The sequence below is a fragment of the Leishmania mexicana genome, chromosome 20, assembly GCF_000234665.1.
Source record: "Leishmania mexicana MHOM/GT/2001/U1103 complete genome, chromosome 20".
In the NCBI taxonomy this organism is placed as follows: domain Eukaryota; phylum Euglenozoa; class Kinetoplastea; order Trypanosomatida; family Trypanosomatidae; genus Leishmania; species Leishmania mexicana.
In genome coordinates, this window is record NC_018324.1 from 1822276 (window position 1) to 1834906 (window position 12631).

At 59.0% G+C, this 12631-nt stretch overlaps 4 protein-coding genes across 4 annotated transcripts; all 4 read left to right on the plus strand.

The window, feature by feature from the left end:
- Positions 1-111: 111 nt before the first annotated feature.
- LMXM_36_4760 (conserved hypothetical protein) lies at positions 112-2052 on the plus strand (the record flags this gene model as incomplete). Its single annotated transcript, XM_013064920.1, is given in 2 exon segments — positions 112-204; positions 208-2052. Coding segments are annotated over 2 exon segments (1938 nt in total).
- A 923-nt stretch (positions 2053-2975) lies between these two features.
- LMXM_36_4770 (conserved hypothetical protein) lies at positions 2976-4628 on the plus strand (the record flags this gene model as incomplete). Its single annotated transcript, XM_003874786.1, has 1 exon — positions 2976-4628. One exon carries the CDS (start codon positions 2976-2978, stop codon positions 4626-4628), a length of 1653 nt encoding a protein of 550 aa, XP_003874835.1.
- An 878-nt stretch (positions 4629-5506) lies between these two features.
- LMXM_36_4780 (conserved hypothetical protein) lies at positions 5507-6460 on the plus strand (the record flags this gene model as incomplete). Its single annotated transcript, XM_003874787.1, has 1 exon — positions 5507-6460. The coding sequence occupies one exon, from the start codon at positions 5507-5509 to the stop codon at positions 6458-6460; it is 954 nt and encodes a 317-aa protein (XP_003874836.1).
- A 2554-nt stretch (positions 6461-9014) lies between these two features.
- LMXM_36_4790 (conserved hypothetical protein) lies at positions 9015-11804 on the plus strand (the record flags this gene model as incomplete). Its single annotated transcript, XM_003874788.1, has 1 exon — positions 9015-11804. The coding sequence occupies one exon, from the start codon at positions 9015-9017 to the stop codon at positions 11802-11804; it is 2790 nt and encodes a 929-aa protein (XP_003874837.1).
- Positions 11805-12631: the final 827 nt, after the last annotated feature.

Genomic DNA, 12631 nt, shown 5'->3' on the forward strand with positions numbered 1-12631 from the left:
CTGCTGATGTGTGCCGCATCCGGACAGTGCTTCCGGGCTTCACGGCACGAAAACTAAATTTCCGTTCATGCACACCGTCCCGTCGCTGACTGAAGATACGCACACACACGCATGCTTGTGTGTGCCTTCGCGAAAACGTACTGTGGACCACACCACCCCCTCTCTCCTCACCCTTCTCAAGCCCATCGCTTTCTTTTTGCTTGCTGAGCAGCAATGTCACTGAGGCGGTCGTGCGGGCGTCTCCAACAGACCGCCCTGGAGGTTTCTACGCTTCACCGACTGCTGCAGCACACTGCGCGTCACCCTGAGCGCTTCGAGCTGGCAGAAATGTACAAGCTTGGCATCCTTCTGAAAGACTCAAACGACACACTGGCGTTGAGCTCAAACACGGAGCTCTTGAAGAGTTTGGCGAGCCGCTACGCGCAGATCCGCGAGAATGCATCGCCTTTTCAAAGATCCTTGTTGGACGCGGTACTGCCTCGCTTGCAGTCTCTGTCCACGACGGGGAGCAGTGCAGCAGAGGCGCAGCTGACCACGGGATCGTCGAGTGCGCCAGTGGGTGCCGTGCCGGTGACGGCGCATGAGTACTTCAAGGCGATCATGGAGCTCGCGAAGGATGCGGAGGCGGAGCACTACCGTGCCATTGCCCGCGAGGCGCGTGCATCATCGTGCGGACCGCAGCACGACGCGAGCGTGGCCATGCGAGAAGACGTGTCTCCCGGACGAAGGGGTGCAGCAGCGCCTGCACCGTCTCGTAGCGATGAGGCGAGCGCAACGGGCCTCGATGAAGCGCTCGGAAGTAGCCGCACAGAAGTGCTGGAAGCTCACCTCACTGCCCTTGAGCCGAACCTTCGTCAACTCTCGCCGGTAGAGACGTGCAACCTCATCAAAACACTGGCAAAGTTCAACTACACAAACTACGAGCACGCTGTGCTTCTGACGCGTCGCGGATGTGAAGTCTCTGGGCAACTGAAGCGCCGTGAGCTATGCCAAGTCTTCTTTAACCTGCATAAACTGCACACGCGGGACTCCTTAGTCGCCATTGTAAACCATCTTCTCGAGCACACAACAGAGATGACGGCCGACGACGTGTTTTTGCTCTGTCAGGCACTCGAACGGCAGGAGAACACGTCGTCGGCGTCTCAGCGCCTCTTGGCCCCACTGGTAGCGCAGGCCATCAAGAAACTGCCTGATGCCCCCTCTGCAGCATACCATCGTGCCTTCCTGGTGTCCATGGCGCGCTATAATGTGGTCCAGCCTGTTACTTTGCAAGTGGTTCTCCGGGACTGGGTGGAACACTGGAAGACGACGACCTCAGAGCGGGATTTGCTGAGAATGTTCGAAGCTGCCGCATCGCTCATGGCGGCCTCGAAGTTGGAAGGATTGCAGCAGCTGGTGGAGCGTCTCACGGAACTGGCACCGACGATGGATGTGTGCCACATGGACCGTGCCATGGACCTTCTATCCATGGTGCCAATGGAGATGAGTACCAAGTGCATGATGCTAATCTTGGCGAGGCTCGTTGACGAGGCAGGTCGCCTGAGCGTGCGACAAGTCGTCTTCATCCTGCAGCTGCTCTCCACCTACCCACCAGCCAAGGGACACACGGCGGTGGTGTCGATGGCCTACGCAGCGTCCGTTCGTGCTCCTTCCATGGACACCGAGTCACTTGAGAGTGTTTTCATATCGCTCGCCATGCTGCAGCTCTACACGGATGATTTCTTCACTATTGCTCACGTGCTGCAGACGCAGAAGGGTGGCATGCGCAGCTTTGCGGCTGTGCAGGAGCTGCTGCGGCACTGCACATCGGAGATGGCCGCCACCAAGCGCGGTCTTGGCATGCTGGCAAACGTCATCTGTACTCTGGCTCCGATGCTGAACGATGAAGAGCTTGCCTCGTGTCGCCGCGCGCTGGTGAGCTTGGGGGTGCAGGACCGCGACGTGCTGCAGGGCATCTTTGCAAGGGCTAAGAAGCTCCACCGCACCCAGTCCACCGGCCACGCACGCAAGAAGCGCCGCGGCAGCTATGATCCAATGGAAGACCTTCTCTGAGCAAAGACGGAAACGGCGTGCGTAATGCGACCATACGGAGGTGCAGAAGGGAAGCACGAAAAAGGAGAGAAGCGGTAGAGGAGCAGCGTCTGTGTGTGTGCGTGTGTGTGTTTGCTTGTATGACTCTCGTGTGTGTCCCCTGACCCGTTCTGCTTGAGATTGTGCCGCTGCCGGTTGTGGCGTGCATAGTTGGTCGCGCTAGTACTGGCTGTCCGTCTTTTCCATGCCTTGCTTGTCATCGTACGACGTAGACAAGAAAATCGATGCTAGAGTCGGCGCAGCGAAGCGCCTACCACAGGATCACACGCAAAAGTGCACCAGACGAACTGCGGCCGAGCGCAACTCTAGTTAGCTGAGTGTCGGCCGGCGACTGATGTGCATGTGAGGAGCGACGGGGCGTGGGAGATGAGTCACGCGAGGACGCCGAGGCAGCTTCTCATGGACTTTTCCATTCAGGCAACGCCATACGGGCCGCCATGTGAGGTAGGTTATCGTAGCTCTTGGAGCTGAGCGCACCCTCAGATGCTGTCCTTTCGCCTTCTCCAGTCCCGCCCCCGTCCCCTCTCCCACCCACCCACCCATTCCGACGACAGGTGGTGTGCATCTGTACAGGAAAGAGCGAAAACCTAAAGTGCTCTTGTCTTTCCTGGTGGTACGCAGCGTTCGCTCTCCTCCCTCTCTTGCCTCTCCGTTTTTTCTTTCTTTTTATTTCTCTTTGCATCTATTGCAATGACACCGTGCTGACACAAAGCGAGAGAGCAGTGCACACACGCACTCCTGCAGCGGTACTCGACGCCGCGGTAGTGAGGCTCCATCACCGTGGGTCGAACGCCGCGTGACCCAAACGCGGGGACTAGACAGAACACGTCACCTTAGGGAAGCTGCCACTCGCGGCTGCAGTGATAGAGGTGGAGTACGGAAACATGAGCCGCGCAGCAGCCGGCGCCGCTGCCGGCGTAGCGGTAATGGGCCTCTTTTCCTCCGCTCTTTCGACAGGAAACCGTCCTGCATCTCTCGACTACATTTTTCAGCGCATTCGCCTGAATCTGGTCCCGTTAAACGCCCAGGACATCTACCAAATATGCACTGTCGTGTACAGCAATGACACGCTCGGCGTCCTGAGTGACGCGGAGCTGATGCGCGGCATTGCTGACGCGTTTCAACGATCGGATCAACGTGTGCTCAATCCGTTTCAGGCCAGCCTTGTCATGGATACGCTGCGACGTGCTGGGATCAACGCATCGCCCAAGGAGGTAATGCTGCCAGAGGAGGAGGCGATTTCTCCAGAGACGCTGCTTAACGTTCTGCGCGCCATGAACGTGCACGGTGGCACGCGCGACGAGCGCAAGATAGATGAGGTGCTGAAGAATATACCTGCGGTACTGGACGAGTTCAGTCCCACCCAGCTGTCTCTTGCGCTGTGTGAGTTAGCGAAGCTGCGCTGCGTCAACGCCGAGGCCATGAACCGAATAGCGAAGCGGCTCTTTGAGAAGACAGATGACTTGAGCGTCATGGAGGTGTCGCTGACGACCTTCGCGCTTGCCAAGACCCGGGGGATGCCGTACGCGACAGTGCGACGCGCCTTCGCACTGTCTGAGCAGCGGCTCGAGGAATTTCAGCCGGATGACTACGTTAACGTGCTGTTGGCGTTGCAAGTGGCAGGGAAGCAATATGGTCGCACATTTGTGAAGCTTGTCGAGGCCGCGCTCGGCAAGGTGGAGAACTTGGACGCGGTAACATTGACGGAGTTCCTGGTCACCTTCACCACTCTTGACTATGGAAAGCGCGAGCACCTTGAGATTTTCGCAGACGCTCTTGTGGACGTCGCGAGTGATCTCGATCAGCAGCATCTGGTTCAGTCGCTTGTCGCCCTTCAGCGACTCGATCTTCTTGACGAGGAGCTCTTCAGCGCGCTCGCCTCATGCGTGATGCGTTATGCCAAAAATCTGGAGCCTCGTTTGATCGCACCTGTGATGGACATTTGCAGCGGCGTATCCCATAACACGGATGGCCTGATGCACGTGTTGCTTGATCGTGCACTCGAATGCACACGTATGCTGCATCCGAACGACCTTGCCGATATTCTGGATATTGTAGCGCTGTACCCAGGTGCTCGCGGCCATGCATTGGTGGAGGTCTTTGGTCGGCAGGCGCGGCTCCGGCTGGAACTCTTCAACCCTGTCGCCTTGGCCCGCGCAACACGGGGGCTTGCCCATCTCGGCTACAGAGATGTGGATTACTACACGCAGGCTGCCGACACCGGGTTTCGCTTCGGGTTTAAGGATTGGAGTTCCCTGGAGCCGATCCTCATGGGCATGTGCTTCAATGAAGAGGTGCCGGTGCGCACAGTCAAGGTGCTCGCCTCCTTCGTCTCGCAGATGGCGAAGTCCATGTCGCTGCAGGAGGTGGAGCGCGCGAATCGGTATCTGGTGCAGCTCAAGTGCGAGGAGAACCATGTTTACCGCTCCCTGGCGAACCGCGTGATGCACTTTGTGAAGGAGATTACGCCTGACATGCCACAGGAGCTTCAGGTATTGGTGCAGCGAGGGGCAGTGAACCGGCTCAGTGAAGGTTGATGTTGTGTTCCCGTGTATTTCCATGCTGAGAAAGCGTTGCGCATGCTCACAGATGAGTTGGCAGAAGAGCAGGTGACTGCCATTTGTGTTGCGCACTACATCGGCGCTCATGTAGCGCGCACTACGCATCACGCTAGTTCGTTGCTACTGTCCTTGGATTTTTTCTTTTTGTGGACTGTTAGCGTCGTTCTGCAGGAGATGGCCGGCGTGTTCTTGCCGTGGAGGAAAATGTGGATCACACAGAGACGGGGGGGGGTAGGAGCAACCAGGTTCTGCAAAGCACGTACCCTCGCACCAAGCAGCTCCGTGCGTGTTTTGCGTGGTGCGCTCCCTCACCCCTACACACAGACGTGGCTCTTTGCTCCCATTTAGCATCCGTAGAATCGGATGTCTCTTCGTGCTGGTCCTCACGTGTTTCTACACTACCAATCCCCGTCGGCCCCGCCTCGGGGCTGCCAGTGAAACGGGAAGGCCGCCCCGGACTCTCTTCCGCACGCTATACCTCGGCACACGACCGCACGACTAGCTCTTGTGGCGATGCGGTCATGCCTCTTTCCAGTCCACCCCACACGCCCACGCCTGACTCACCTTGCTCCGGTGCTCTACTTTCTCTCTCGACTTCCTGTTGACGATATTACTGCCTTTCATTGTCATGCGCTATCGGGGATGTCTCCATGGCAAGATCACCGTCACGACTTCAAACACCTAGACACGCATACAAGCACAGCCACAGCGTCAACCGTGCGCCGAGGAGTTTAGCTATCCCTTTACGCGCCCCTGAACCATCGCCACACACACGCATACACTCTCACTCGTTCCCTCACCTCCTCCTCTGTGTACGGTCTCTATTCGGCTAGCGGTTCTTGCTGTCGTGCACCATGGAAGGTCGTCTTGTTATTGTGCCACGGGATGGCCTGCACAAGACATCCATGTTTCTCGTTGGCAATGCACGTCGCTGCATTCTCGCTGTCGGGTCCCAGCCAGAGGGACTGCTCGCCACCCCGTATGTGCAGCAGATGGCGGACGCCTTGAAAGGGGAATGGGCGATTGCTCACGTGGTGCTGGGCAGCAGCCATGTCGGGCGATCTGCCCCCAGCCACGAGGCAGACGCAGACGACGTGGATGCCGTGCTGGGGCTCCTGGTGAAGGAGCACAACATGGACGAGGTGGTCCTGTATGCTAGTGGAACTGGCGTGCAGGTTGCACTGGAGGCGCTGGCGTTGGGTGCTCATGCGGAAGTGGTGACGCGCGTCATCCTGCAAGGAGGCATCGTGTCACCGAAGAGCAGCAAACTCTTTTCTGTAGAAGCAACCAAACGCCGCCTCGAGGTGGCGCGTGCGCTCATCGCAGAGAAGCGCGGTGATGATGCGACGGCGATGGCGAAGGTGTACGACATGGCAGTAACGCCAGCGCGTCTCTCTCGGAATGCGACGCTGACGGTGCAGGAGGCGCTATGGCAGCCGGTGTTGGGGGAGTCTGACTCTACCTGTAAGCAGACGCTGCGCGGGGTGACGGTGCCAACGCTGTTTCTACTATCAACAGAGTCGTCGTACACGGCGACAGCGATGGACGCCGTGCCCGCGGCGCAGCGCGCGGCGAGGGATGCGATTGGCCTGCCTACCGAGGATGTCCAGGTCACGCTGCTCCCAACCACGATCGACGAACATCGACGCGCGCTCAACGGAAACGGTGCACTGGCCATGAAGACCGTCAGTGACTTTCTTCAAAGGACTGATGCGCGCCGTACACAGCTCAAGGCAGGCGCAACAGTTGTCGCCCACGATGCAAAACCAAAGAAAGGCGTCGCGCCTGTCAAGAGGGTCTGTGCGTGAACGTAGAGTACGCATGTCGACTCCAAAATGGGAGAGGGCACGCGGCTCTTAAAACAAAGGAAAAAGATTCCCCTCTTGTCGAAAGCCCTTGCTTTTCGAGTCTGTGGCTGCAGAAGCTGAAGTGGCGCTCTGCCACCTCTGCTCTCTCTCCCCGCCGTCTTCTGATTGCATCGCCGACCGATGGGTGCACACGCGCAGTCCGGCGCTGCTGACACGGTGTACCCCACCCAAAGGTCGAAAGAGCAACAGCGATGCATAAAAAAGACGCACAGAGTTCTACAACAATTATTTTGAAAGTGGTCTTGTGCAAAGCGTACGGCACCTCCGACGTCCCGGGACGGGTGGGCTGTGGGGAGGCACAGGTGCCGGCAGGATGGCGAGGGCACCCCGCATCCAAGTATCGAGTCCTGCAGACTCCCACGTGCAGAGTCGCCGCACCGTGGTGTGAGATGGCGCGGCGTGAGGCAGCAGGGTGCGAGGGATGGCCCGCAGGCAGGGGTCTGCAGGGTCTCGGAGGGCCCGGTCCTGAGAGGCTGGCCAACGTTCTCGGCGAGCTCATGCGGCGTGCGCGTAGCTCATCTCCTCCCCTGCTGTCCCGGCACGACGGACGCCACGGGTACCGCCCTCGAGCGGGACGCTTGGCGGCGGCGCGCTTTGGGTGAAGGCATGCAGGCCACCCGCGTCTGCGTCTGGCGCGGATGGGGCAGCGTGCCGCCGGCGGGTGGACGAGAGAGGGAGGGGGAAGCCAGAGAGAGAGCTGGTTGGACGCGTGGCCCGATTCGATGGCAGGGCAGGCCGGGCGCGTCCCAGACGACCTGGATGTCGCAGTGGTGCGGCAGCGGCGGTGGAGCAGCTGTGGTTGCGTAGACGCGTATATGGATTCTCGTGTTCGTGGTGGAATATGGACACGTTGAAGAGAAAGACAACGCGGCAAAAGCACTTGCTCTATAACGATTTTTCTGGCGTTGCTGTCGTGATTTCTTTCTCACTTACCACCCACCCTCTCAGGCGTCAGGCACTCTCGAGCTGTCTCCTGCAGCGGTTTCTCTCTCCCTCAGTGTGGCGCTCCTGCACCTCGTGGATGACGCCTCCCGCCTCTCCCTTTCCCCCTCCCCACCCCCACCCCCGCACACCATTTCTGTTCTTCTTGATGTACAGGGTAATACTAGAACGACAGCACCTTGCGAACGTCGCGTTCTTTTTCCTTTCCTTTGTTTTCGTTCTCGCTTGTTTGTTGTCGATTCCCCGTGCCGTTAGGACTGGAGAGGATGACCGGACTTGCCCGCGTGCACCGTGGTGGCGCAATGCCGTGTCCTCTCTCCGCCTCCTCAATCCTCTCTGAAGTCGCCGCACACTACGCAGGCATACACACGAACGTGCAGACACAGACAGTGCGCATGGCTGCCTCGACGGCAACACCCACAACAGTGCTGTCTCATGTATATGAGCCACACGCCTGTCTTCCTGTTTTTGCAAAGTTTCGCTGCCCCCCACCCCCCACCCCTGCGTATGTTCCCTGAGGTAGCTGTGCAAGCATGGCGGTGAGGAGGAAGGATTTGAGCCTCTTTCGGTCTCCTTTCTCAGCCGATGTGAAGCAAATTGATGTCGTTCCTCCTATCCCTGTGACCTTCGCAGTCTATTAAGAACAACAACAAACGAGAAGAAAAGCGAAAATGTATACACAAAGAAAACGGCAACAACGTCACGTTGCCGCCTCTCTCACACACGACGACATCTCCACAGGAATGCAGGCGGAATGCATTGGCACGATGCGCTCCTCTGTGGCGCTGCATGCCCGCTCGCATGCGCATTTCTGTCCCCTCCCGTTTTCGTCACTGGACATTTTCGGGAGCAGCACAGAAGCGATATCACGCAAGCATGGGTCGCCACAAACGAGTGCGACACTTGCATTCAAATGCAGGAGATGTAGTCGAGCAATGACCGGCAGCGCGTATGGGAACGGTAAACTTCGCTTTTTCACGCATTTTCTTCCCTTTTTTTCTTTGTGTGTATGTGTCTGTCGCCTTCTTCCATCTCCGCGCCTGCGCGCATCTCTCCCACTCGCTCGCGCGTGCACGGGCTCTCACACATTTGCCCACACCTCGCGTGGTCTCGCAGTGCCCCTTCTCACATTGAAGGGTGATCATCTCAGGATCTCTCGATCTCTGCCAAGCGGAGTACCGGGAGAGCCTACAGGAGACGCGCCCCGTTTCTTCTTTTTCTGTTGTTTGCTGTGGGGCCCTCGAGGAGGCGGAGAGCACCATCGTCATGTGCGGAGAACGCACCATCATAGAACAGGGGAAGAGAAATACAATCATCGGGGGGCTCCTTTGCCGTTTTTTTTTTTTCAGTTCTCGTTTTGTTTGTTTCTGGGATTCCGCCCTCCCTTCCGCCTTTTCTGAGCAGTTCGTGTACACGCTCGTTCACCGACGCATCAGCGCAGATCTGGTCACCTACGTGCGACTTTCTCCACTCCATCCCGCCTCAACCCCCCGCTTCCCTGCACGTTCTCGCGCGTCACTATCTTTCGTGCTCTTGGTAATACGCACTTCGCATGCTCTCGGAATCCGATGAAAGCACCTATACGGTGCACGAGGTCCATCATGATGACCACGGCGCCGTGTCAAAGCAGGTGGAAAGTCAGAAGGAGCCAGAGCCGAGCTCGCCGCTGGCGCACTACTACCGCCTCGGGACAAAAGAACGGCACACCTTTGACGAACACATGCGCCAACTTCGGCAGCAGGTAGCTGCGGTGGAGCGGGAGCGGCAATTCCGTGTGTCGCACCCGTTCCAGCCAAAGACCTGTACGCCCTCTGCCACTGCCAAAGACGCAGTCACGGGTGAAGCGCTGGCCGACAGCCCAGACCGTTTAGCACATCCGGTCGCCTCTGGCATCGGGTCGTTCTCGTCACCGTCGGACGTGCGTCCGGTCTTTGATCGCCTTGCCGCGCAGGCGGTGCAGCTGGAGATGCGGAGACGTCACCGCGAGGAACAGCGGCGGCGAGCCGAGGCAGCGTCTCTACGTGGTGCTTTTCAGCCCCAGATCAACCACACAGCCCCCATCTACGCTGAGCGCTTGCAGCACCTGGACTTGGCTCCTGTGGAGGAACGACTTCTCCACTACGGCGAGTTCGTCGCTCGCGAACGCCAACGGAAGCAGGAGCTCAAGGAGGTGGAGCAGGCAGTCGCGTGGCAGTCTACACAAGCATCTCTGGTGGGTGCAAGTACCCCTCAGCTACGAGATCCGGAGGAGCGTCGCCGACAGCAGGAAGAGTTCCTGGCGCGCAATGACCGATTTCTCGCAGAGCGGTCGAAGCACCGCCAATACGCAGAGGCGGCCGCCGCGGAGGCCTTCACATTTCAGCCCAAAATCTCCGCTACGTCCGCTGCGCTTGACGAGGCCCGCCAGCGCTCTGCAAACGACGTCTCTACTGTCGAACTGGGCCAGCTCCTCAACCGCTCTGTCGACGCGCCGGGTCTTAGCATCTCCAAGACCTCTGCCAGCGCTCGGCGCCGCAGCGACGCCCTCTACGCGTTAGCAGTGACTCGGCAGCGCCAGCGGATGCAGAAACTGCATCACAACAGCACTGACAGTGGTGAGAGCATTGACGGTGTCGACAAAGGCAAAGCTGTCGAGGACCCGAAGGCGACCTATCAGCCACTGACGAACCCGATGTCAGAGAAGTGGATCGCCGAAGGAGCGCACGGGCCATTCTTCCAGGAGGGATTTGTTCGTCGTCAGGCACTCTACGAGGAAGTGAAGCGGGAGGAGGCGGCACTCCGTGCCACCGCCACGCAGGAGCCAGAGCTCAGCAACGGCAGACCTGCCACGCACAAGGTGGATGCACAGCAGGTGAATCAGCGCCTTTACTACAACGCTAAAATCGCGCGCGAGGCTGCGGAGCGGCGTAGACAGGCTCTGACGAGTGCACGTGAGTGTCCCTTCCGCCCACAACTGTCGCCGGGCACGAAGTACGTGCTGCAGCACATGTCCTCCCGTGACGGCGATGTTGTGAAGCGGTTGACGTCGCAGAGTGGCAGAACCCCGAGCCGCGGTGCCCGCGCTGCCGTTGACAGCGAGCTATACGCTCCCGCACCGGCCCACCAGTCTCCCTTGCAGGGCCACTCTCGTAGCCCTTCACAACAAGGAATGACCGAGGTGACGAACTCCACTGAGGTCGTGCATGACACCCGGCAAAGAAGAAGGTCCTTGTGCACGGTGTCACCTCGAACAGATGCGCGAGGCGAACATGCCGACAGCAACGGTGACGAGCTACCGGCCCCGCAGCAGCAACAACAGCAACGAAAACCGCATGGCCGAACTTTGACGCTTGACCAGGTGGAGCACTTTTATCAGCGACAAATGGCGGCTCTCCAGCAGCGGCAGGACGTGATTCAAGAGCGCAGGGAGGGAAAGGCGATGGAGGAACTTGTGGAATGCACATTTCGGCCCCGCACTAACACGGACCGACATGTGGGTACAGAGGCTGGCGCGGGGGAGGTGGCGAGCACTGCGGTGTCCGTGAATCACGTTACTGGTGTCTCGGCGTTTCTTGAGCGGCAGGCCGCCGCACGAGTACGCAAGGCGGAACACGACGAGCTCCTGCGCACCGTGGGCCTTCCACGGCACAAGCGTGTCGGGAGCAACGGAACATCTTCGCGTATCACGACCCTGACCCCGTTCAAGTTCCAGACGGAGGTGCGCCGCCAACGATTGTCGAGCTCCCCGCTTGAGAACAACCAGAATCGTGAAGCCGCCCCCTTTTCCATCGCAGCGTTGACGACGGCAGAGCGCGCGTTGCACGAGGCGATCGAGCAGTCGCGCCGGTACCCGCGCGCAAGCTCGCAGGCGCCGCTCTTTCCTCTTCCCGGGTACGCGCATTCAAGCGAGGATGGCGTGCACTTTGACGACCCCGGTCATGTTGCGGCGGGGTCGAAGGGCGCCGAGGAGCCGACGTCACCCGTACCCCCTTTAATGGTGTCAACGGAGAAGAAAAGGCGCGGGGATGCAGCCGGTGTCGGGGTCGGCTACGATCGTCCATCGCTCTTCTCCTTGATCTCACCGAATACGTTCTCTGGTCGGAACCTGGGCTCCGCCGCTTACGATTCCGGAAACGGAAAGGGCACGCCTGCGGGGCGCAACTTTGCCAGTGACAAGCCATCACCATCTGCCCTGAAAGGCTCCAGGCAACGCCTCACCGCTAGCGCGAAGCGGCACCGTCGAAACCGCTCCGTCTCCTTTGTGGAGGAGACCGCCGACGCGCCACTGGCAGGTGTGTCGCGCAGAGGTGGTAAGTCGTTTGCTGATCCCGCCCACTTGGCGTTCCTCAGTGGAGAGCTGTGAGGGAGGTATGGCGCGCCGCAAACGCGAGGTGCTGTACAGAGCTGCTGTCAGATAGAGGCAACCTTGTCAACCCCGTCACCTCTTCTCTCCCGGGTGTGCCGATCCCGAGGAGGAGGGGGGGAGCATAGAAGGAAAAAAAAACATAGAGAGCATCTGAGCACTTGTGTGCATGAAGCGCCCCGTGGAGACTCTGTGGCAAACCGTGCACCACAGACGCGCAAAACGGACACACAAACAACGCTGCTGTGCGTCTTCGCCTATGCATATCTAACACATGAGAGCTGCAAGCAGACAAGAAAAAGCTGCGGCCTGCACCAAACCGGTGCAGGTGCTGTCCATGGACGCACACGCACACGCTCACAGGCGCAGTTGCCACCCATCCCTCCCCAGGTTTTGGTTTTGCTTGTTCATTGATGCCTCACCCAAAGAAAAAAGAGGCACAGACAAGGAAGGCGAGCACTGTTCAGGAATCTGTCGCGTTGACCCTTGCCCCCTCTCCCTCTCTACATCTCTAGAGTGATATATGCCTTGCTCACTGGGTTCCCTCGACCTTCTGTGCGTTTCTAGCCGCACGGTTCACTGCTCTCCCTCCCTCTTTGTGCGCCCTCTGTGACTGTGCGGGAAAAGGACGGAGAGAACCCTCGAAGGCAACGTTGCCGCGGTGTCTGCACGAACACACACACACAGGCGTGCGCGTATAGATTCACCTGACGACGGTCATAGATTGCCAGCCGCGCCATTAGACACTGTCGCGCTGCTGCTTCTTGCTGGCAGCTCGTGCAGAGACACCGTGACGTCAGAACGGGAACAAAACACCGTGAAAGAAT